Source organism: Symphalangus syndactylus, chromosome 5 (assembly GCF_028878055.3).
Source record: "Symphalangus syndactylus isolate Jambi chromosome 5, NHGRI_mSymSyn1-v2.1_pri, whole genome shotgun sequence".
NCBI classification, from domain to species: domain Eukaryota; kingdom Metazoa; phylum Chordata; class Mammalia; order Primates; family Hylobatidae; genus Symphalangus; species Symphalangus syndactylus.
Window position 1 is genome coordinate 54,165,360 of NC_072427.2, and position 23,506 is coordinate 54,188,865.

Genomic DNA, 23,506 nt, shown 5'->3' on the forward strand with positions numbered 1-23,506 from the left:
AGCTATCATGTTATCCTTGTTATTTTTTTACAGTAATTTTATTGGAAATTTTTAATAACTGTGTGGTTTGTGCTTTTCTCAATATTTGAGAGTTGATTTATTTATACAAAGTTTCTTTTGTCTTTTACTCCAGTTGTATTGAACTTTGCATTTTGTTATAGTCTAGGTTGTGGGACAATTCTGCTTTAGACATTTGCTTTGTTTGAAAGCATAGTTTTCCATTGAAGTGGTTAAAAAGTTTCCATGGATAGATAAAGAGATGAGGAATATAGAAGGACAAATATAAGTAATGTCATCTTTGGAGTATTTTTGGTTTTGACAGTGTAATGTTTTCCTTGTCCTCATCTTAGCTGTTGTAATTCTGTGTTTATTTCTCCTGTATGTTTCCAGCAGTTGTCTTTCTCATCATTCATACTTCTGTTATTTTCTTTCCTTGGCAATGGATAAGTTATAATTTCTGAAAGACCAAGATTGGAATGACTTTTTGTAACAAGTGTGCTCGCAGATGCACTCCACTGAGAAGAGCTCAGGGGCCTCCTGAGCCAAGCTGAATCTCCTTTGCTATTTGTGCATGGTGGCCGGTCACTAGGAGATGGCCACTAGCCTCCTCCATTCCCCCCAGTAGGTCTCTGTGACATGACTTATGCATTTAAATTTATGTTTTTATAGAGGCTCAAACAAGTGCTAAAATAGCAATTTGATTTAACTACCATGAGAAAACTGATTTATCATGATTTTAGGTTTATGAAAATTACCCTCTGCTTAATCCTTAGGTCTTAAAGTAGATGAGAGTAGATGGTGATTTTGACTTGTTGTTGTTGCTGTTGTTGTTGTTTGTAATACTCAGGTTTCCATTTTATGTTAACTTGTAAGATTTTTAAAAAATACGTGAAATCAGGCTGGGCGTGATATCATAAGACAGACCTTTTACCTTCTCATCAGTGACTGGAATGACCACCTGTAATCCCAGAACTTTGGGAGGCCGAGGCAGGTGGATCACCTGAGGTCAGCAGTTTGAAACCAGCCTGGCCAACATGGCAAAACCCCATCTCTACTAAAAATACAAAATTAGCTGGGCGTGGTGGTGCACTCCTGTAATCCTAGCTACTCGGGAGGCTGAGACAGGAGAATCACTTGAACCCGGGAGCCAGAATTTGCAGTGAGCTGAGATCACGCCATTGCACTCTAGCCTGGGCAAAAAGAGCGAAACTCCATCTCAAAAAAACAAACAAACAAAAAACGTGATATCATAAGACAGACCTCTTCCCTTTTCATCAGTGACTGGAATGAACTGCCCATGTGGAATGGGTTGGGGGTGTTGGTTCCTTTACTGGGTCATCTGGTAACCTGCAAGGTTTCTGCTGTGACATTGAAGGCAGACATCAACCCTTTAAGACATTTTTTTTCCTATCCTCTGGGAATATTACTTTTTGGACTATCTTGGTCCATTGGTAAGCTCATGGGAATTTGTCAGTTTTTTTGTTTTTTGTTTCTTTTGGCTCATGTTTAGCATCGATTGGCAGAGTGTTTGGAGTCATCCTCAGAAAGGAATTACGGTGGTTCAGAGGTGTTTTCTGTAGTGGGCCCTCATTTGGGAATTGGCTTGAAAAAAATTTAAGTTCATTTGCTTCCAGGATAGTATTAAGGTTACTTTTTTCGATAGCTGGTGCGTGTCTATCAGGTAAGGGCAGTCATTTAGAGAATATAAAGTGGTAGGGGAAACTAAAAGTACTGTTCTTAGTTTTTATTTTAATCTTATTCATATACAAGTGCCTTTGTAATTTAGTAAATATAATTTTTGGTATACAGCGTAAATTTCCTTTTTATAAAGATCTGAGCTGTTAACTTTGCTGTCACTTTCTGTGTTTCATGACTTAAATATTTTAATTTTTTCTTTTTTACATTTACATTTTTTATTCTAGTTCCAATTGCTAATCCAGCATTTGTGGATAGCTGCAAACTGGGATATGTAAGTAACATTTATATTTTAAAAATTATTTTTCGTGACTTTATTAAGTAGTTACAGCATACATACTTATCAAAAGCAGAGTCCTAAATAATTATCATAAATTTTTCTGACATAATGATGACTCTACTCATAGGCAATTTTTATGGGCATTCCAATTATAAATTTTAGAATATTTAAAAATAGCCCTTCTCCTAATATACAATTCTGGGATTATCTAAGCTACTCCTGGAAACTTTATGAACTGTTCTTGTTTTTTTATTTTCATAGAGACAAGGTCTCTCACTGTGTTGCCCAGGCTGTTTTCGAACTCCTGGGCTCAAGTGATTCTCCCATCTCTGACTCCCAAAGTGCTAGGATTACAGGAGTGAGCCACTGCGCCAGGCTAACTGTTACTGTTTTGAGTATTGGTTATAAAATACTTCAACCCTGATCCCTGTGTATTAGTTTAGTTATACTTCGTCAAAGTTTCTCTTGGGCACCCTTATCTGTCCCTCATATAGCACATAGCTTCCCTATGATGTTATTTATAATCTAATGAGATTATGATTTATAAACTCCCGATGGAAGGAAGTGTCCTTGCTTTTATAGAAGCAACACACCAGGTGGAAGACACTGTAGATCAAGTGTTAGAAGGCTCTGGGTTCCGGTTGCCTATAAGACTTGGCCAAATGGTTATCTTTTTCTCATTCTCTGTTTCCTGGGGAGTGTGGGTGGAACAAGGAAATGGCATAGGTTTAGGATTCAGACAGACATGGGTGTGGATCAAAGATCTGCTTTCTGGGCCAATTACTTTAATTGCTGAGCCGCAGTTTCCTCATCTGTAAAATTGGGATGGGATAACTACTTCATAGATTTTTGGTAATTATTCAACTTTGAATGAGGTAAATGTATGAGATACCTTGTATAGTGCCTGATTCTGTTTTTTTGTTTGTTTGTTTTTTTGAGATGGAGTCTCCCTCTGTCACCCAGGCTGGAGTGCAGGGGTGCAATCTCAGCTCACTGCAAGCTCCCCCTCCCAGGTTCACGCCATTCTCCTGCCTCAGCCTCCTGAGTAGCTGGGACTACAGGCACCTGCCACCACGCCTGGCTAATTTTTTGTATTTTTAGTAGAGACGGGGTTTCACCATGTTAGCCAGGATGGTCTTGATCTCCTGACCTCGTGATCCACCAGACTTGGCCTCCCAAAGTGCTGGGATTACAGGCGTGAGTCACTGCACCCGGTCTTATGCATTAAACTTTTGATGCTAACATTTATGGTACCCAAAACTCCTTCATGTCATATCATTAAGCATTTTAGCTTACTAGTCAGGAGAAGTCCTTTTTATGTTTCATTATAGCTCAAAAGAGAACCATCTGATTTTGATCTCACCGTCAAATTCTTGGCTTGAAGTTCTTATTTATTTATTTATTTTAAATCTGCTGCAGAGTTAATTCTCAAAACTCTCTTTTGGTTTACTTTTTCAGTAATTTCTTTCTTGGGCCCAAAGCATGGTATAAGTAAATAGTACATATTTTCTTCATTAATAATGAGGAAATATTTTCTCAGAAGGTTTCACTCTCATTTTTATCCTCACCATAACATCCTCAGTAGGCCCAGAGTGATTTTGATTTGGGCAACCACTTTGTCATTTTCCTTAGTGGGACCTATTATACTCTGAGATTTCAAAAAATACTTCAACATGACATTTTAAGTTAGTAAGAAATACAATTAAGAGAATGTGATTATTAATAATGATGTAAACCCAGCTGGTCTTGCAAATGCAGTGAATCTCATGACTATCTGATTTATGGGACTTGGTTTCGTGACATTCACCCATAAACCTAACCAGAAAATTTATTTGAAGCAAGCTGTTGGTGCCAGGTTGCTACAAATTTGGTGTATTCTGTTTAAGTCAGTGTTACTTTCCATTTGGTAAGGAGGAACAGGACAAGAATATTATCTCTTCCACAGAGTCTTTCTTGATTTGCTTCTGAAAATATAAATTGACCACTTCCTTACTATATCTCCTTCGTGTGCAGATTTATATATTAAAGAGCCCTTAGGAAAAATCATTTTTCTTGTCTTCCTCCCCAAACTTCAAGGGCAGTGATTTGATCTAACTCATAACTGTATCTTCGGCAATTAGGGGTTCCCATTAGGTGCTCAATAAATGTTTGCAGAATGTTATACTGCATATAAATTGTTCTTAAACAATAAAGAATAAAGGGAAAATATCTTAATTCTGCTTGGAACATGAGATCAGAATTAGATCACAAACCATTATAGCATTTGAGACTTACTACCTGATTATAAAAACATTAATATGCAACTTGATAGTCCACATTATTCACCAAACTCAAAAGCTTATTTTACTATTTTACAGAACCAAATTCACCTACACATTTGCTGCCATTACGCATATTCAATTAATGTTCAGATACACATGTCAAATTCAAGGGAAATATCTTAAATACTATTAGTTTCATTGGAATAAAATTAGAACTTTCTATAATAGTAACTTTTATGAGATTAGGCAAATTTCTTGTTACTACATAAAAAAATGACAACATCCATTAATAGCCAAACTTTGTGTAAAAGAAACACTCTGATTTATTTTTAGCAGTGTTTGGAAAATCTCACAAAGTTAGCTTTAAGTAGCCAAATGTAAACATTGGAAATAGAATAAACCAATGCAAATGAATATAAGAACAATATTTCTTAGCAAGCAATCTAAATAATTTATACAAAGTATATTATGTCTCATAGATGAAAACCCATCCTCTATCACCTTATCAATAGTTATATAATCAGTAGTTATTAACTAATAACAAAATGACATACGGAATGATGAGAGTTTAACCCCCCCATAAAACAGGCAAGCATAATTAATAGCTGTTCCTTTCCTAATCATCTTAACATTTTTCTTTCTTTGACATCATTACTTGATCTTTTCAAAGTAAGAAAGCTTGGAAAGTCTGGAATTCTCTTAACATGAAAACAGAAGCATTGTTTAATGGATGTCATTACTTGAAAACATGTTAGTTAAACAGAGTGGTAAATTATTGCTATTCTTAGCAAAATGGAATAGTAGGGATGAAGAAGATCTTATAGTCTGCAGTTTTATTTTGTTAAGAAAAACTTTTTTCCTTATTAAATATGCAGCATATCAACATATGGAAATAAATGGAAATGGATGAGGCCCACAGGCTTATTTGCTGACTCATTCTTTCAGTTTTAGTAATGGAACCTAAGGGATAGTTATAGGGAAATGAAACTTCAGGGAACAAACATGTCTTCATGGACACAGCCAAAGTCTTCCATTCCCCAAGACAGCATGACTGTTCTGTGGTCACAGAGTCCGTTTACAGCAGAATATACTGCATGCCCATGCTTAAATTATGTTTCTATTTAATATTTCCAGATAATATTAATATGGGCTGGGCGAGGTGGCTCACGCCAGTAATCCCAGCACTTTGGGAGGCCGAGGTGGGCAGATCACGAGGTCAGGAGATCAAGACCATCCTGGCTAACACCGTGAAACCCTGTCGCTACTAAAAATACAAAAAATTAGCTGGGCATGGTGGCAGGTGTCTGTGGTCCCAGCTACTAGGGAGGCTGAGGCAGGAGAATGGCGTGAATGCGGGAGGTGGAGCTTTGCAGTGAGCCGAGATCGCGCCACTGCACCCCAGCCTGGGCGAGAGAGCAAGACTCCATCTCAAAATAAATAAATAAATAAAATAAAATAAAATAAAATGAAATCCCTAGGGGAATGATTGTTAACTTTTAAAACTTAATTTCGATAATTTAGTTTTCATAAAATAGAAACGGCATTATTTTTCCTGTTTGAATTCTTCTTTCCTATCACAGAATAATATGGCTGCCTATGTAAATGCATTATATTTCTTAGCAATTTTATATGCTCTGCAAATAAAGCTGTCTAAAATAAATTCTTTTATTTTTTTGAGACGGAGTCTCACTCTGTCACCCAGGCTGGAGTGCAGTGACTCGATCTCTGCTCACTGCAAGCTCCGCCTCGCAGGTTCACGCCATTCTCCTGCCTCAGCCTCTCCGAGTAGCTGGGACTACAGGCGCCCGCCATCACGCCCGGCTAATTTTTTGTATTTTTAGTAGAGACGGGGTTTCACCGTGGTCTCGATCTCCTGACCTCGTGATCCGCCCACCTCGGCCTCCCAAAGTGCTGGGATTACAAGCGTGAGCCACCGCGCCCGGCCTTGTCTAAAACAAATTCTATAATTCTACTTCTGGTTTTGTTGTAAACCACATACTAGTTAATAGCTTAGCACACCTGATTTGACTTGGCATTTTCAAAATTGATTTATTGCACTCTGCAAAACTGATTAGCTCTAATCTTGCAAATGCAATATGTTTTTCATGCCATGTTTATTATTGTGCAACCTATAGATATGTTATGTCATCTCTTGATTTATGTAATCGTGATTTGTCATTCATTTCCAGGAGAAAGCCTTCTCCAGAGCAATAGGTTCTGCCATTTTCTATTGACAATAAAGTGCTGTGTATTATCTTAACAGCAACAAGGTTACAAAGAGAGGTCTATACAAACCACCGTACTCCAAACTCAGAAGTAATTCCTGGGGAGGAACTGATGTGTCTTTAATGTTTTGCAGTCATTGTCTTAGAATTTAAACACATTTAACCTGGAGTTTGTGATTTGCTTCTATTGCCTACGGATAACTGCAAAGAACAAGCTAACCATGATGGATTTCATCAAGGTTTTCAGGATATGCTGAATAATTAAGTAGGGTTGGTGACAATTTAGGCTGTATTAAGGTAATGACATCTCTTTCTGTTTTCTTTAATAATTTCTATTCTCGGCCAGGCGCAGTGGCTCATGCCTGTAATCCCAGCACTTTGGGAGGCCGAGGCGGGCAGATCACGAGGTCAGGAGATCGAGACCATCCCGGCTAACACGGTGAAACCCCGTCTCTACTAAAAATACAAAAAATTATCCGGGCATGGTGGCAGGCGCCTTGTAGTCCCAGCTACTCGGGAGGCTGAGGCAGGAGAATAGCGTGAACCTGGGAGGTGGAGCTTGCAGTGAGCCGAGATGGCACCACTGCACTCCAGCCTGGGTGACAGAGCGAGACTCCGTCTCAAATAATAATAATAATAATAATTTCTGTTCTCAAATTGTAATTCCTTTTTAAAATTGACAACAGTAGTTTGACAAGCATTGTATGTAATTACACTTCACCTTTTTATTCAATATGCAGTGACTTCTGTTCATTCACAATAAAACTACATAGATCTACTATCCTGGATAGCTATTTCATAGCCATGTAAGCAAGTTATTTTGATATATGTCTTTTATTTTGTGTGTCATTATCAAGTAAGAAAGAACTTTCAGAATTCTATATCTTTTTCTGCTGAAGTTTAGGATAAGCTGAAATATTTTTAATTTTATTTCAATTTTCAAAGATAGAATGAATTATAGTCAATACAAAAGACATCTACTGTTACTACAATAACTACATTTTAATCAATTCATGTATTTATATTCCATTAATTTTCTCGTTATACTATTGCAAGCTTCTTTGGATAGGAATCTGATGCTTTTAAAGAGCAATAAATAACAAAAATGAAGAATACACATTCCACCAGAAAAAATCAAATCCATAATGAAATCCAACATAAATATGAAAAACTCCTTTTTGTAAAATGAACAACTTATGTAAACTTTAAAAAAAAATATATATATATATATATATTTTTTTTTTTGAGACTGAGTCTCGCTTTGTCACCCAGGCTGGAGTGCAGTGGCATTATCTCGGCTCACGGCAAGCTCCCACTCCCAGGTTCATGCCATTCCCCTGCCTCAGCCTCCTGAGTAGCTGGGACTACAGGCGTCTGCCACCACGCCTGGCTAATTTATTGTATTTTTAGTAAGAGATGGGGTTTCACCATGTTAGGATGCTATCGATCTGACCTCGTGATCTGCCCGCCTTGGCCTCCTAAAGTGCTGGGATTATAGGCATGAGCCACTGCGTCTGGCTGAAAAGCAAGAATATAACTTTTTGTAGAAGAGTCAAAAGTATGTCTTTGTCCTGTATCTCTGTTTATTTTGTGTGTGTGTGTGTACTACTGCCAAGTAGCTAGGACTACAGGTGTGTGCCACCATGCCCAGCTGTTTTTTAAAATTTTTTGTGGAGATGTGAATTCGCTATGCTTCCCAGGCTTGTCTTGAACTCCTGACTTCAAGTAATCCTCCCACCTTGGCTTGTCAAAGTCCTAGGATTACATGTGTGAACTACTGCTCCTGGCTGAGAGTTTAATTTTCTTTGCTAGTGCTGTTCTTGGTATCTTTTCATATTTGAGGCTTTGGTGCTAGTGCTAAAGTATTACACTCACCATCCAAGGTTTACAGGACTTTTGTTTTAACATGGAACAGATAGAACTGTTTAGTTCTGCATCTTTGCAGGCATACAAAATGTGCCAACCAGGACGCTGCTTTATATCCATTGAAAGCAAGAAGTAATACAGTAAAACTTTGCCTGGCTAGAGGCTTTGAAGGAATGGAGTGTTCTGGTTGAATTCTATTAAGTTGGAAGTATGAAGGTGAAAAAAATTCAGAACTTAAATTTCCTTGGAATGCAATTTGAAAATATAGCGAATGATTCCACTTCTCTAGTAAGTTTGGACATTCCAATCCACTTGGTGTTTTATTATAGAACTCCTAGTGTGCCTGAGACTTACATTGTGAAGATGCTTTTTTAAAATTTTAGCTGTAAGAGGATGTAAATGGTTTTGTATGAGGTCAGGCTGGATGAGAAGTAATACTTGTAAATATACTTTTTAGACTAAAATGACTGCCACTTGTTTTCTTATTGAACTCATAAAAATAAAACACATTGGATGGAGGGTGGGAGTAGGAAGGAGAGTTAAGTGTTTTAATTGCATGTCATTGTTTCATATTGAGATAGAACGTATAGTATCCCTGGCTTTGGACCTACATAAGGAAACACATTTTTCTACCTGCTGTATGCCAGAGGTTCCTGAGCACCTGGAGGGATTACTGCAGCACAGATTGCTGAGCCCTACTCCAGAGATTCTGATTCACCAGGTCCAGGGTAGGGCCTGAGAATTTGCACTTACAGAAAGTTCTCAGGTGCTGCTGATGCTGCTAGTCCAGAGACTACATTACTGAGAACCACTCTTGTCTACTAACTGTAAATTGTAGAACTCTAAACAAAAGCTTAGTTTGGTCTGGGATAAGAAGCACACACAGGTTATGGAGCAAATCATGAAAGACTCAACCCTTGATCCCAGCCTCATGTGAAATACAGGTAATAAGCAGTACACAGTGACATAACACAATTCTTGGTTTTCATGATTGCAAGTCATAGCCAAGTATCAAGTGAGAAATTCAGTTTCATTTGCAAGGCTTAGAGAAGCCAAGTGATTCTAGAAAAATGGACCTTGTATTTGTTTTAAATTGGTAAAGAGCTTTGAGTGCTTATTAAATTGAAAACTTTTAAAATTTACTTTGTATTTAATTTTATTTCTTTTGAGATGGAGTCTCGCTGTGTCACCCAGGCTGGAGTGCAGTGGTGTGAGCTTGGCTCACTGCAACCTCCATCTCCTGGGTTCAAGTGATTCTCCTGCCTCAGCCTCCCGAATAGCTGGGATTACAGGCACCCACCACCATGCCTGGCTAGTTTTTGTGTTTTTAGTAGAGATGGGGTTTCACCCTGTTGGCCAGGCTGGTCTCGAACTCCTGACCTCAGGTCATCCACCCGCCTTGGGCTCCCAAAGTGCTGGGATTACAGGCGTGAGCCACTGCACCCACCCCAAAAGCTTTGTGTTTTTACAGATATTAGACATGTTTCTTGTTTAAGAAAAAAAATCTTAACAATAACATAGGAGAATAAGATAAACGTTCTTCCAAAAAAGAGAATCATTGTGATTATTTTATCTTATTGGAATGTTGGATAATATAGTCTGCTTCATTAGTCATCAAGCATGCTATGGATTTTCCATTTTTATAGGATCTGTATCTCAGTTAAGGTAGTACTGGTAATTTTTTTACTGTATTTGAAGATGAAAACTATAGGCCAAAATCATAGACCTTGCATAGAAGCTGGGTAATGAAGACAGCTCTGGAGGAACACACAGATACACATACACAGAAATACACACACACACACATATATATATATAAAATATACACACATAACATTTTTAAAAATTTTAAAGCAAAAGCTGGCCCCTCCCCTCTCACAGAGTGGGCGGGGCAGTGGTTGCATGGGCAGCTTTCCTTGTGAGCCATGGGTCCCTCTGGACACACTGGGGCCCAGCCACACCCCCTTTCCCTTTCATCTTTGTCATTGACCAATGGGCTTGGAGCATTAAGGCCACACCCCTATTCTGCATTCCACTGGGGCCCTGGTTACGCCACCTCTGGCTCAGTCACACAGCTGCCTAGTAGGTGACTGGAGGCGTTGATTAGTGCTCGCTGGGATTTTGCTGACGTGGCCCCAACCCTACCTCCCTACCCACTCCACAATGGCAGAAGAAACTCGACAGAGTAAATTGGCTGTAGCCAAGACAAAGGTAAAAACGCACCAGGTCATCACCCCTCAACCCAGCCACAGATCCCCTCCGATGACAAGACCACTGCCAGAGTCCATACCACTCCCGAGGCACACCGGTCTGGGCCCCCCAAACCTGGCACTTCTGCGCTCCACCCACCAAAGTCTTCTCAGTCGGTCCTGCCCCTTAAGCAAGCAGCCCAGTCCCTGCCCTTGCCAATCACCCCAGGATGACTTTGGGTGGGTGACTCCTGGGGATTCCCGCTCCATTACTGGGCCCTCACCTCCTGCCGCCCCAAACTCGACCTCCCTGGTCTCTTTGGGCTCGCGTCTCCAAGGACCTCGGTCCCTAGCCCCAGGCCCCGCCCTCGCCAGTCATCCCTGGGTGACTTTGGGCTGGTGACTCCTGGAGCTCCCTGCTGCAGACTCTGCCCTCCCCTCCTGCTGCCTCAAGGTGGACCTCCCTGGGCTCTTTGCGCTGGCATCTCCAAGGAGCTGGGTCCCAATCCTGTGTTTCCCTCCCCCATTGTGGAGCAGCAACTCGGACATTGTGCTGATGTGGTCCCTCCCCCCCCCGACCAGGAGGAGTGGAATGTAGTGATGTCACAATCCACCTAGGAGCTGTCATTACTGCAAGACCAGCCTTTGATCTTATGACCCAGTCCCCTAAGCGTTGTCACCCAATTTCTGATTCCTCTGGTCACAGAACAAATTTCGAGCTGCAAAGGGAATGGAGATTATGGGACCTAGAAGCAAGAGGTTTCAGGCTGCCTTACTCCCATAGCACAGACATTGACAGTGGGAAAAGCCTACACTTCCCCCATGAGCTCAAAACGTTGACAGTGTCTCTGGGTGGCAATGGGAGAATGGGTTTGGTTTGGTTTTCTCCCAGGCTTCTGCTTTCCAGAGAGATTTCAACATTTTTTTCTCAGTTCTCCATCTCATATTCTAATTCTCCATGGTTCTGGGACCAGACTGCCCTTCAGTCAGTGCTCTCTGAAGTGAGATTTGCTCATCTTCTGTGGAATAGATCTTGGGAAACTGAACTTGACAGCTTGAATCTTCCTCATATTATCTCAACCTTGGGTACTTTGAGTGCCACAGGATAAATGTGGGACATCTTTCTGAAGCATCAGTTTCCCTTGATTCTCTTGAGATCAAGAGAAAAAACATGAATGTACTTAGGGATGACAGTCACATAGGTTTCTAAGGGTATACCAGACTTCTCTCTGAAATGAGACTTGGTTTGTCCTCTTTCTGATAAATTCCCAGATTTAACAAAAAGGCTGCCTTCTGCCATGAGGACACATTGATATAAAAGTTTGGGAGGTACTGGTGCACTTCTTCACACTAACAGATGTGTGAGAATGTCTGACTCTAAGCCACACGGCATACAGTTCCTGCCTACTTAATGTTTACTTTTCTACCTCTGCCTCTGGTTTTGGCCCCTGGCAGCTGCTGATTCTTGGCAAAACCTCAGAGCTTGGAGTCAGAAGACTGAGTTTCAAAGTCCCAGTATCGCCTTTTTCTTTTTCTAGCCATGATATCAATCCCTCTCAGTCACTAAATGATTGTGACAACACCTTGTACTGTTGTTGGTGTCATTAAATCAGATGGTGTATAAGAGTATTTTGTAAAAACTGTAAAGGAGGATGTGGCTGTAGGGGCTGACAGTTCTCATGAGTATTACTGCTCTTCTTTCCCACAGTTTAAAAAATATTGGCAGAAAAACAGCCCTAGAGTTACAGCAGGAGCGAAGAGGAACAGGAAAACGAATGGCAGTATCCCTGAGACAGCCACTTCTTGTGGTTGCCAGTCACCTGGGGATGTGAGTCTTGGCTGGCCAGGCTCCTGGGGACAGGGGTCCAAGGGGCAGTAGAGGGTAATTGTTAAAATTGTGGATGGACTGTTGGGTACTGGTTAAGACTTCTGGGTTTGGCCAGGTGTGGTGGCTCATGCCTGTAATCCCAGCACTTTGGGAGACCAAGGCAGGCAGATCACGAGGTCAGGAGATTGAGACCATCCTGGCTAACATGGTGAAACCCCGTCTGTACTAAAAAATACAAAGAAATTTTCCAGGCATGGTGGCGGGCACCTGTAGTCCCAGCTACTCGGGAAGCTGAGGCAGGAGAATGGCGTGAACCTGGGAGGCAGAGCTTGCAGTGAGCCGAGATTGTGCCACTGCACTCCAGCCTGGGAGACAGAGCGAGACTCTGTCTCAAAAAAAAAAAAAAAAAAAGGAATTCTGGGTTTAAATCCTGCCTGTCCATCTGGCAGGTATATGATTTACGGCAAGTTGCTTGAGCTCTTTGGGCCTCTCTTTTTACATCTGTATCACAGAGGTGGTATTGTTTGACTTCCATTTGTGAAGTTTAAATGAGATTTGTTATTGTTGTTTTTATGTTAATCCCTAGTACATAGTACATGGCCTGCTGTAAATATCCAGGACACCCAGCATTGCTGTTTGATTTTCCTCATCCCCAGTCTCAAGGGGAAGCCAGGACAATGAGAACAGTCACTTGCCATCAGGAGTCATTGAAAGGGCCCCCAGGTGGGATGGTGGGGAGATAAGAACCATGAGAGAAGTTGGCACAGAGTTATGGGACAAAGATCCAAGATAGGCAGAAAAGAAAATGTTGCCAGTTGATGGGGAAGAAAGGAAGTCAGAGGGCTCAGACACTGAGGGGGACAGAACATCTCCATATGCACTCTCATGTCTTGTAGTCAGCAACAGGTTTCCACGGGGAGGGCCCTACATCATCGGCTACCCTGAAGGATCTGGAGGTAAGAGGCTCTGGGTGGAGGTGCAGTGACCCTGCAGACCAGTCCTCCAACCTCATCACACAGAGGGGACTGGGTACTCCTTTGCCAGCCGAGACAGCCCACACACCCCAGCCCTAATGATTGTTCTCTCTACCTCTCCCCAAACTCCTGCTCCACCTCCTCCTCTCTGCATGCGCCTCAGAGCCCGTGCCAAGAAGAAATCAATCAACTGAAGAACACCATCAAATCTTTGGTAAGAGTTCAGTGGGGTCCCCTGATTCCATGCTGCCAATCCTGGGCTGGTTTCCCCTTAGGGCCTTGAAGAAAGAGCTGCGGGCCCCTGGTGCCAAGGGTAAATAGAGAGCTGGGGTGCCCACGCCTCACCTGGAGGGACCCCAGAGCATGCAGCGTGGCTTTTCTTTTGCTTCCCTCTTTGCCGACTCTCTCCTCTCCATACATCCCTTCTCGAGTCCTTGCTACACACGCCCTGGGGTTGTTGCCTCTCGGGGAATTGCTAGCCTGACTGGTTGTCAGGGGCCCTGTATTTCTGCTGTGACTCAGTCCCTAATTTGATCTTCGATTCTGGACAAGCCACCTCTCCTTTTTGGGCTTGTGTTTCCAGAGGAGGTAGTGAGTATCAAAGGTCTCTGTTAGCTCTGAGAGTCCGAGATTTAAAGGCCCCCTAGAATGGAAACCGCAGGGCCAAGGGCTCTGTCTGTCCTTTTCCATCCAATATCTGCTGTGAAGAACCGTACCTGGCCCATATGTGCTCATTAAATGTTTATTGAATGAACAAACTTTTCTAAATCACAAGCTGCCTGAAGGAGGGGACTTTCTCAAACTCCATCTCTGGAGGTTTATGTTACTGTCCTCTCAAGAGAGTCCTGATTCAGACTTTGAGTTCTGTGGCTGTGGGCAAAAACCAACAAAGACCCAAATCCTCTGTCCTTGGGAGCTTGAGGAGAGTTTACCTGTTCATGTTCCCATTATGTCTGAGAACTTTGCCTTTAAAATCCATTCCTGGCCCCTGCCTACCGCTTCCTGGTCTGGGGAATAGAGTTGAGGGGGCCGCCCTCCATCACCTTAATTTGACTCTCCCCACAGAAACAACAGAATAAAGAATTGGAACATCAACTGGAAGAAGTAACGTGATTTCCTTTCCTCCCGACATGACTGCTGGGTTTGGGGGGCACTCAGACATAGAGGCCTCAGTCTCATCTCACCCACTCCCAGCCTGGGGAAGAAGGCTCACTCCTCACATTCCACCCCATCCCCACAGGGCCTCTCATAACCTGGTCCCATGGGTGGTCCTGTCCTGGGGCATTGGTGGCATTCTGGGGGCATGTCTCTTGCTGTGCCATCTCTGCCTCCCCCTGGTAAGAGCTCAGTCTTCCTCTTCCTATAGGAAAAGAAAGAAAACAACAGGAGACACAAAGCCGAAAGGGGCCTAGAAGTGAGTGGAGGGTGTGAAGTTTCCTCCTGTCCTCCCGAGAATGTTTCTTTCCTTCTCTTTCAGCACTTGCTTGGTTTTTCTCCCAAAGGTTCAAATCCACGTATTGAACGTAGAAAAAGAGAAATTACATGCGGACCTGTGTCGCACAAAAAGTCTTCTCAGACACTTTGAAGGTAGGAATCTGGGCACCCTGTCATCCTGCAACCTGGCACTTTGACAGGTCTTCAGGGGGAGTCCTTTGAGCCCCATCTCAACTCTCTCATTGCAGAAGAGTCCAAGGATCTGGCAGGCCACCTGCAATGTTCATTTCAGTGCATAGAAGAGTTGGAGCGGGCTCTCTCTGCTGTGGCCACCACACAGAAGTGTATCAGTGTGAGTTCAACCACTTGCCCTGTCCCCTGGGTGCCCGGCTTCACAGATGGAGGAGTGAGCCTAAAGGTCCCTTCTGCAGGATGGAGTGTCCTGCCCAGAAGGCAGCATGGCCATTTCTCGCTGCTTTTGTTTATGGTTGTTAGAGGCAGCATGGGGCTGAGTCAGCTGCCGTGGGTGAGTTGGGGGACACTGTGGGGAGTGAGCACTGGACACAGAGCTTGGAGGCCAAGTGCCTGCCCTGCCCTTACCTGGCTGTGGTCTTGGGCAAGTCCTAGGTGGGGTATTGGGTACTTGTACTGTGAAGGTACAGAAGAGTACCTTTAGTGTGTTACCATTTCTGTAGAGAGGGGAAATGCGTGTGTGTGCGCCTGTTTGTGTACATACTATGATAATAGACATAAAACATGTCTGAGAGAGTTCATAAAAAATTCAGGAGAGAGCAACAGGGTGGCTGAGAGATACTTCCTTTCTGTACCTTCTGAGTTTTGGACTATGCAAATGTATCATCGTTTCAAAAAGTGAACAAAAGATTAATTTTCCCCTTCCTATCTGTGCCCCCACCCCCAGCAAGAAAAATGGGCTTATAGAATCAGATAGAACTGGGTGTTCAAATCCCAGCTCTGCCTAAGTGATCTTAGGCAAGCACTTAACCTCAAATACTCCATGTTTTTTCATCTACACAATAGAGGTGATCATAGTAACTGTCTCCTATGGTGGTTGCGAGGATTAAATGGGATTGCTAGCATCATACCTGGTGAAGCACTCCATAAACGTTCAAACAGTGGTAATAATAATAATATTAATAATAGCAATATTATCTGATCTCTCTGGGCCTCTGTTAGCCAGCTGTAAATTCAGTCTCTTTCCCTGTCCCTTCCAACTTTTCTGAGTTCTTTTCAAATCCAGACTACGGGCTTGGAAATGCCTTGATCTTTACTGACCGAGTTGTTTATTGAGCCTAGCCCTGGCCCTTTTAAGGGGCACTGTGTGGAATGTCCTGGGCTCCCCAGATAGAAACTTCTCACTCTTCACCATCCAGTTCTCGAGCTGCAGTAGAGAACTTAGCCGGTGGCGCTTACAGCAGTCCAAAGAGGAGAAGGCACGGCTGAAAACACAGCTAACACGGGTGAGGTTTTGCAGAGGGAGGGATGTGGAAGGAAGATGACCCCAGGTAGCCAGGAGCAGGTGAGGACCAGTGACAGCCCTTCCTAACTTCTCTGCCCATTCTTGCAGTTGAAGGAGTTGCTGACCAAAGTCCAATTAGAACGAGATCAATATGCTCATCAAATAGAAGGAGAGAGGGACAGGTGGCAGCAGAGGGTAAGAAAAATGTCGCAAGAGGTGAGATCTGACCCTTCAGACATCCCACCTTAGATAGGTCACTGGATCTTTCTGGGCATCTGTAAAATGAGAATAGTACAGCCAGAGGTGGTCATGGGTCTGGGCTTTGTGGAAGTGGGGGCAGAGAGGGAGATGGGAGCCTGCCCAGCAACCAGCCCCTCTCTCCAGGGCCCTTTCCCCCTGTGCTTTTGGCAGATTGACATATTGAAGAACGAAAAAAGGCGTTATATGCATCAGGTAGAGGAGCTGGAGTCCAAACTCAAAAATGAGATGGGTAAGATGGGGCTGGCATGACCTGGGAGCAGGACTGGCATCAGAGGGCTGTGGGGGTGGCTTAGAATGCCCTAGGGAGATGGGTGGATGGAAGGGAGAGGGAGGCAGAGGGAAAGAGGTCTGTGCCAGGAGACGGCAAGTCTTGTCATCTCCATGAGCCTCAGTGTCCCTATCAGCAAAGGGGGCCCATTGTCAGCAACCCACAGTTCTCTCTATCTGAAAGTGGCTTTGAAGACTGGCTACCATCTGGGTGCAAGGAATCATTAGCAGCGAGGCCAAGTTTGGGGAGCCTGAGAGGAGCTGTGCACCAAGAGGAGGGTTTTTGTTTTGTTTTGTTTGAGAATCCAGAGGCCCTTGTTGTCTGCTTCCTTTCTCAGCCGAACCCCTGCCCCGAGAGCCCCCAGCAGTGCCCTCTGAGGTGGAGCTGCAGCACCTGAGGAAGCAACTCGAGAGAGTGGCAGGAGAGCTCCAGGCCCAGGTCGAAAAGAATCATCACATAAGTCTCCTGAACCGGGTCCAAGAAGAGAGGCTTCGAGAGCTGGAGGAGAGGCTTCAGGAACAGCAGGAGAGGCTTCAGCAGCTGGCCAAGCCACAGAACGTCTTTGAGGAGCTGGTGCGTTGCCCCAGCTGGGGAGCGTGCCCTCCTCCCTAGCCCTCCGGGCCTTTGTTTCCCCACCTCTAAAATGGGGCAGTGTAGCCCTCACGTGAAATGTTACTTCTAAAGGCACCTGTGAACCAGGTGGCTGTAGGAGAGAGGGGATGATTTTTCTAACCTGCCTCCACCCTTCCTGGTGCCATGGGAGGCAGACACCAAGTTCTGGGGTCCCCAGCTGCAGTGGGTGGCTGCTGATTGCTTCTCTCTGTCCTGAACAATGAGAACAAGAGTGCACTGCAGTTGCAGCAGCAAGTAAAGGAGCTACAGGAGAAGCTGGATGAGGTGAAGGAGACGGAAACCTCCACCCCATCCAAGAAGGGCTGGGAGGCGGGCACTAGCCTCTGGGGAGGGGAAGTGCCAGGCAAGAGGCAGCTCCAGCCTGGGGGCTGGTGACCACAGCACCCCCCAGGGCAGTCCTGTGGCTGTTTCTTGCTTCCTGCCCTCTGACTTTTAGAGGTGGGTAGCCCTGGGCTCCTCCCAGGTCTGGACATCATCATCCCAGCTAGAGGCGTGGAGCCCCCCCAATCAAAGGGGAAGAGACAGTGGTATAACAGGCTCCTTATGCCAGGCGCAGTGGCTCACGCCTATAATCCCAGCACTTTGGGAGGCTGAGGCAGGAGAATCACTTGAGGTTGGGAGTTTGAGATCAGCCTGGCCAATGTGGTAAAACCTCATCTCTACTAAAATTACAAAAAAAAAAAAAAAATTAGCGGGACATGGTGCACCTGCCTGTAATTCCACCTACTCAGGAGGCTGAGGCACGAGAATTGCTTCAACCCAGGAGGTGGAGGTTGCAGTGAGCTGAGATTGCATCACTGCACTCCAGCCTGGGTGACAGAGTGACACTTTTGTCTCAAAACAAAAGACTCCTTAGATTAAAACTGGATTCCAGCCTCGGTTCCACTGGTCACCATTCAAGTACTTTGCATCTCTAAGTCTCTGTTTCTTTTTTTTTTTCTTTTTTTGAGACGGAGTCTCGCTTTGTCGCCCAGGCTGGAGTGCAGTGGCGCAATCTAGGCTCACTGCAAGCTCCGCCTCCCGGGTTCACGCCATTCTCTTGCCTCAGCCTCTCCGAGTAGCTGGGACTACAGGCGCCCGCCACCACGCCCGGCTATTTTTTTTTTTTTTTTTGTATTGTTAGTAGAGACGGGGTTTCACCGTGGTCTCGAACTCCTGACCTTGTGATCTGCCCGCCTCGGCCTCCCAAAGTGCTGGGATTACAAGCGTGAGCCACCGCGCCCAGCCAGTCTCTGTTTCTTTAACTTCACAAGGAAGTTAGCATTTTCCTTACAGAGGTGCTGAGGATTAAATGAGAAGAGGGTATGAGATTTGAGGCTGGGGAAGGAGGCATGGGGTTCTAGGAAAGCGAGGCAGTCACTTAGGCCTGGAGTAAGGGGACAGGGGCCTGGGCAGCCGACAGAGCCCCCACGGTGCCCTCACTACCCTATTAATGGGCCCAGAATCTGGAAACCAGCAACCACGTGCCCGCACACCCAGGGTCTTCCTGCAGGTGGGGCTGAAGAGCCAAGAGGCTCAGAGTCTGCAGCAGCAGCCAGACCATTACCTGGGTCACGTGCAGCAGTACGTGGCCACCTATCAGCAGCAGGTGGCCACCTATCAGCAGCTGACCTCTGAGAAGGAGGTGCTGCACAGGCAGTGACTGCAGCAGACCCAGCTAATGAACCAGCTGCAGCAGCAGGAAGCTTGGGGCAAAGCGGTGGCTGAGATGGCCCGCCAAAAGTTGCAGGAGATCCAGGGGAGGCAGCTGCGAGGATGGGGCCGTGAGGGGGATGACCTAGCAAACTCCATCCTTCTCACTCTTTCCTGGCCCCTTAGGAGCACCTGGAAGCTGCCAGTCAGCAGAACCAGCAGCTAACAGTCCAGTTGGGCCTCATGGCTCTCCCTGGGGAAGGTACTGGAGACCGCTTAGAGGAAGAGGATAGAGCCCCAGGAGGAAGGGGGGACTGTTAACAACATAGGATTGAGGAGTTGGAAGAGACCTTTAGAACAGCTGGTCATTATGCCCACCGGGTGCCTGCACTAAGTTCAGCATCAGTGTGATGACCTCCTGTGAGCAGGGGCCACCAAGTTGCCTAAGGATGGCTGAACTGGCCCAGGTCAGAAAGGCAGCAGGTCAGAACTCCCACATCGACCAATAGTGGGAGTGTGCCTGGGCAGAATAGCAAGATCTTGATTCTTAAAAGTAAAAATAAAGAACAGCAGCTCATTCCCCTCTGGGGAGGGGCTGGCTCAGGGTTACACAGTGAGGGTGGAGGTAGAGGTGGGCCCATGGTACCTCCCTTGTTGGGTTGTCTGAGGACCCCTCTGGCCACCCCGCACAGGAGATGGAGGACAACATCTGGGCAGTGAGGGGGAGGAGGCACCTCGGCCCATGCCGAGCGTCCCAGAGGACCTGGAGAGCTGGGAGGCCACGGTGAGTCTGACTCCCCCTGCACCCATTTTGCCACCTTCCTCTGTGGTCCCTCCAAGACCCCATTTATGCTCTTAACTTCCCTGCCTTCTGATTTCTCTGGACCCTCACCCCTTCCGAGAGCCAGTGGTCAGACACCATTTCACCTGTGACCAACAGGTGCACTCTCTGAGGCCCCAAGGGAAGGGGCTGCGCTGCACCTCTCTGCCCCATTTCTTCTGTGTATGCCCCTACAAGAATGCTCACGTCTTGCCCTCAGGTGGCATTTTTCAAGTCTGCTGGAGCCAGTGCCCAGGAGAAGCAGGCACGGTTACGAGATCAGGTGAAAGAGCGGAGGGTGTGCTGCCAGCGCCTGGCTCACCTGGTGGCCTCGGCCCAGAAGGAGCTAGAGGCGGTGGTCCCAGCCGCAGAGACTGGGGGCGAGTCTGTGAGTGGGGAGACCCACCGGGCCCTGCAGGAAGTCATGGAGAAGCTGGCCCACGCCAGGACTCCCCTCCGCCTTCTCCATGACTTGAAAATGCCACCTGATGGCAGGTCACTGCTGAGATGTGACCACAATATTTTGGCTCCAGGGCAGCTTTATGGACCACCCAGAGGAGAAGGCAGACCTGAGTGAGCTGGTGAAGAAACAAGAAATACGATTCATCCAGTACTGGCGAGAGAGATGCCATCAGTGAGTGGGAGGCCAGGGCACGGCACGGGGAGCTGCAGGGCCGTCAGAGAGGCCCCAGTGTCTGAGCCCTGTCCTCCCGCAGGAAAACCCATCACCTTTTAACAGAGCCAGGGGGCCAAGCCAAAGATGCGGCACTGGGAGGAGGAGATCATGAGGCTGGCCCAGGACAGGGAGGAGATGAAGGTAGGGTGTGCAACAACTCTGTGGGGGTGTGGGTGGGGGTGGGTGTGAGGGTGGGCGCAGGCAGTGGCATGACAGCTGAGCACCCCTCCCTCCAGGTGAAGCTGCTGGAGCTGCAGCAGATGGTATCGGGGCCTGTGGCGACAACAATGGGCACAGAAAATTCCTGGCCGCTGCCCAGAACCCTGCTGATGAGCCCGGTCCAGGAGCCCCAGCCCCCCAGGAGCTTGGGGCTGCAGACAAGCATGGTGGTGAGTAGAGCCCTCAGGCGGGGTGGGCAGGCAGGAAGAGGGGGGCTCCCACTGTGCTCAGATCCCTGCCTCCCTCTCTCCAAAGATCTTTGTGAGGTGAGACTCACCACCTCTGCGCAAGGAGAGGCCAGGGAGGGTCCTCCCTGTGACAACCCTACTGCACAGCCGATCGTGCGGGACCACCAGGAGCACCCAGGCTTGGGCAGCATTGGCTGTCTTCCATTCTTTTGCTGGGCGTGGCTGCCGAGAAGAAGGAGATAAACATCATCATCATCAAAGAGCTGGCCAAGAAATTTTTAAATAAGAAACCAAGTTATGGGGTTAATCTCCGACACAATTCATTTAGTTCATTTGACTGTTAGAGCCACTCATGATTATTTGTGTTTCTAATTTATAGTTTAAGTTTATTTGTAAAAAGTTAAAAGAGAGTGGGCCTCTGTGGCTTTCACCGATGTTCACTCTGGCATCCTTCAGTATTTTTCTTTTTTAATTTCATAATTGTAGGTCATTAGCATGCATATCGAGTTTGCCCTTATGTGGTGGGAGTTCAAACACACAAAGACCCACTCTTTGCACAAAACGGTTCTCGTTGGTTTGGAATAGGCTGCCATGCTTTTTTAATGTTATTGCAGCATGTATATTCATTACAGAATTCAGATAAAATTTGCCTATGTTCTGCTAGTGTTTGATCTAATCTTAATCACAGTGAGCTCTTCATTAGCTCAATATGTGGTTTGCCCCCAAGTGTGCACTGTTTATTGCTTTGTAATATGCCACTATGAATACTGATATTTAGAGTTGTTTAAAGGCTGAGAACTGGAAACAGCCTTTCCTCCATTTTCTGTGTATTGGTGATGAGAGTCATAACCTTTTGGGGGAGCTTTTTAAATCTCACAGAGGAGGAAAGTGGCCTGCTCTGGCAGGTATGTGCAGGATAGAGTGTGTTTCATCTGTTCCAGTGCCAAGAATTAACGCTGTATTCTCGTGGTTCCCTTAGGATTTGTATGTGCTCTGGGCTCATGAAGATATTGCATCATGAGTTGCAGCAGTTGTACTCTTTTTCGAAGACCTAAAAAGGGATTATTTCTGAGGAATGAAAGGTTCTCATCATTGACTGTGGATGTGGAAAACCTTTCCTAGCTTAGAGCATTTGTATCTATAATACGTTTCAAAGTCAGAGTTCATGTTACCTGTTTTAATCACATGACTACATGCCTCACTACACAAAAGGGCACTGGTTGGCATTCTTAATGTATTTAGTGAAGATCATAAGAAATCCTTTATGAGTTCAAATGTCCCTGGAACAGGCATACAGGCTCTAGCCAAGAATGAATTAGAGTGAAGGAAAGCTGTGTGACACCTGGCATTCCTCTCTGTCCACGGAGCTTCTTTGAGGCCTGAAGATTGATTTTACCATCTAGACCTCTCTGGCTAATACCTATTCTTCAATCACCTTGGTTACTCTGACATAGGAATCTACTTCTTTTCCTTGAATGGAAAACACTTTTAAAAATAATAAGAAACATTATTATAAACTAATACTTGTGAGAGTACTTGTTGAAACAAAAAGGAGTTTTAGTAGACAGTATTATACCATCTTTGAAAATCAAGGAGAAGTTTATGAAACTTAAAATGTTTAGAAACTTCAGTGCAATCCAGTTTGTGAATGTCATTGCATTATCAGGAAACGTGTCTATACAATCACACAGTTATATTTTCTCACAAACTTCTTTACAAAGAGTGAAATATGTTTTTGTACCTCTCAGTTTCAGTTAGGGACATATTTTGTGCAATATTTATGTGATTGTGCCTATGCGTAATGAATGAATGCATTTCAGTCATATATTGCCTAAATCATAACTTGATGATGCTTGGGAAAGACTCAACAGTTCAAACTTCATGAAGTTCTAATGTCTGTGTTCCAGAACACATCACATTATTAGGATGTAGGGAGATATGTATGTGTGCTCCCTACATCCTAATAACGTGAGGTGGGGATTTCTAGTTACTAGACCGTCTCCATATTTAGCATTTGGCATCCTCCTGATACTTCTATGACATTAACAGGAGAGCAACAATATGATTTAACCAACGGAATAACAGATTTTCTGGCATTCACTGAAAGAGGGCAAATATTCGGTCCTTGTGACTTCAACTGACTCTTCCAAATTGTATGAATGTATCAATGTATTAGATAAACCCAGTTTCAGAATGATAAAGAAAAAATGTTAGACCAAATAATGCGGCTAATTAACAGTGGTACGATTTCTAGCCCGTCGGTTTAAAATGCACTTAAAGTCCTGTTCTTGCCTTTTATTTTCTGAACTTGGCGCTTTTGCATTCTTTGAGTTCAGTTTAAAGACAGTTACTTTAAGAGCACTTTAAACCCTCGGCTAGAAATCGGACCGCTGTTCATTAGCCACATTATTTGGTCTAACGTTTTTTCTTTTATCATTCTGAAACTGGGTTTATCTAATACATTGATAAATTATTTCAAAGGTACTTCTATCGTTGAAATCACTTCACTTTTACCCTGATGAATATCAGTGACTAGGAATGACCTTCAGATAGCGTTTAGCATCTGTAACCAATCTGACA

At 44.8% G+C, this 23,506-nt stretch overlaps 1 protein-coding gene across 2 annotated transcripts in view; it reads left to right on the forward strand.

Annotated features, from left to right (window-relative positions):
- The window catches only part of LOC129482531 (golgin subfamily A member 8S-like), a 32,963-nt gene extending 11,589 nt beyond the window's left edge, over positions 1–21,374 (forward strand). Inside the window, exons 4-22 of one of the 2 annotated variants that reach the window (XM_063639048.1) lie at positions 1,923–1,969; positions 12,225–12,344; positions 13,241–13,300; positions 13,482–13,532; positions 14,384–14,422; positions 14,685–14,732; positions 14,821–14,905; positions 15,001–15,104; positions 16,144–16,230; positions 16,338–16,445; positions 16,641–16,719; positions 17,096–17,328; positions 17,584–17,655; positions 19,210–19,285; positions 19,716–19,807; positions 20,377–20,477; positions 20,560–20,660; positions 20,756–20,908; positions 20,994–21,374. In XM_063639048.1, coding sequence (XP_063495118.1) covers positions 1,923–1,969; positions 12,225–12,344; positions 13,241–13,300; positions 13,482–13,532; positions 14,384–14,422; positions 14,685–14,732; positions 14,821–14,905; positions 15,001–15,104; positions 16,144–16,230; positions 16,338–16,445; positions 16,641–16,719; positions 17,096–17,328; positions 17,584–17,655; positions 19,210–19,285; positions 19,716–19,807; positions 20,377–20,477; positions 20,560–20,660; positions 20,756–20,908; positions 20,994–21,169 — 1,832 coding nt within the window. In that variant the 3' untranslated portion in view covers positions 21,170–21,374. Of the gene's footprint in view, positions 1–1,922; positions 1,970–9,893; positions 10,539–12,224; positions 12,345–13,240; positions 13,301–13,481; positions 13,533–14,383; positions 14,423–14,684; positions 14,733–14,820; positions 14,906–15,000; positions 15,105–16,118; positions 16,231–16,337; positions 16,446–16,640; positions 16,720–17,095; positions 17,329–17,583; positions 17,656–19,209; positions 19,286–19,715; positions 19,808–20,376; positions 20,478–20,559; positions 20,661–20,755; positions 20,909–20,993 lie in introns of those variants that run through there. The other variant, XM_055278490.2, reaches the window with a different exon arrangement.
- The last annotated feature ends 2,132 nt before the right edge of the window (positions 21,375–23,506 follow it).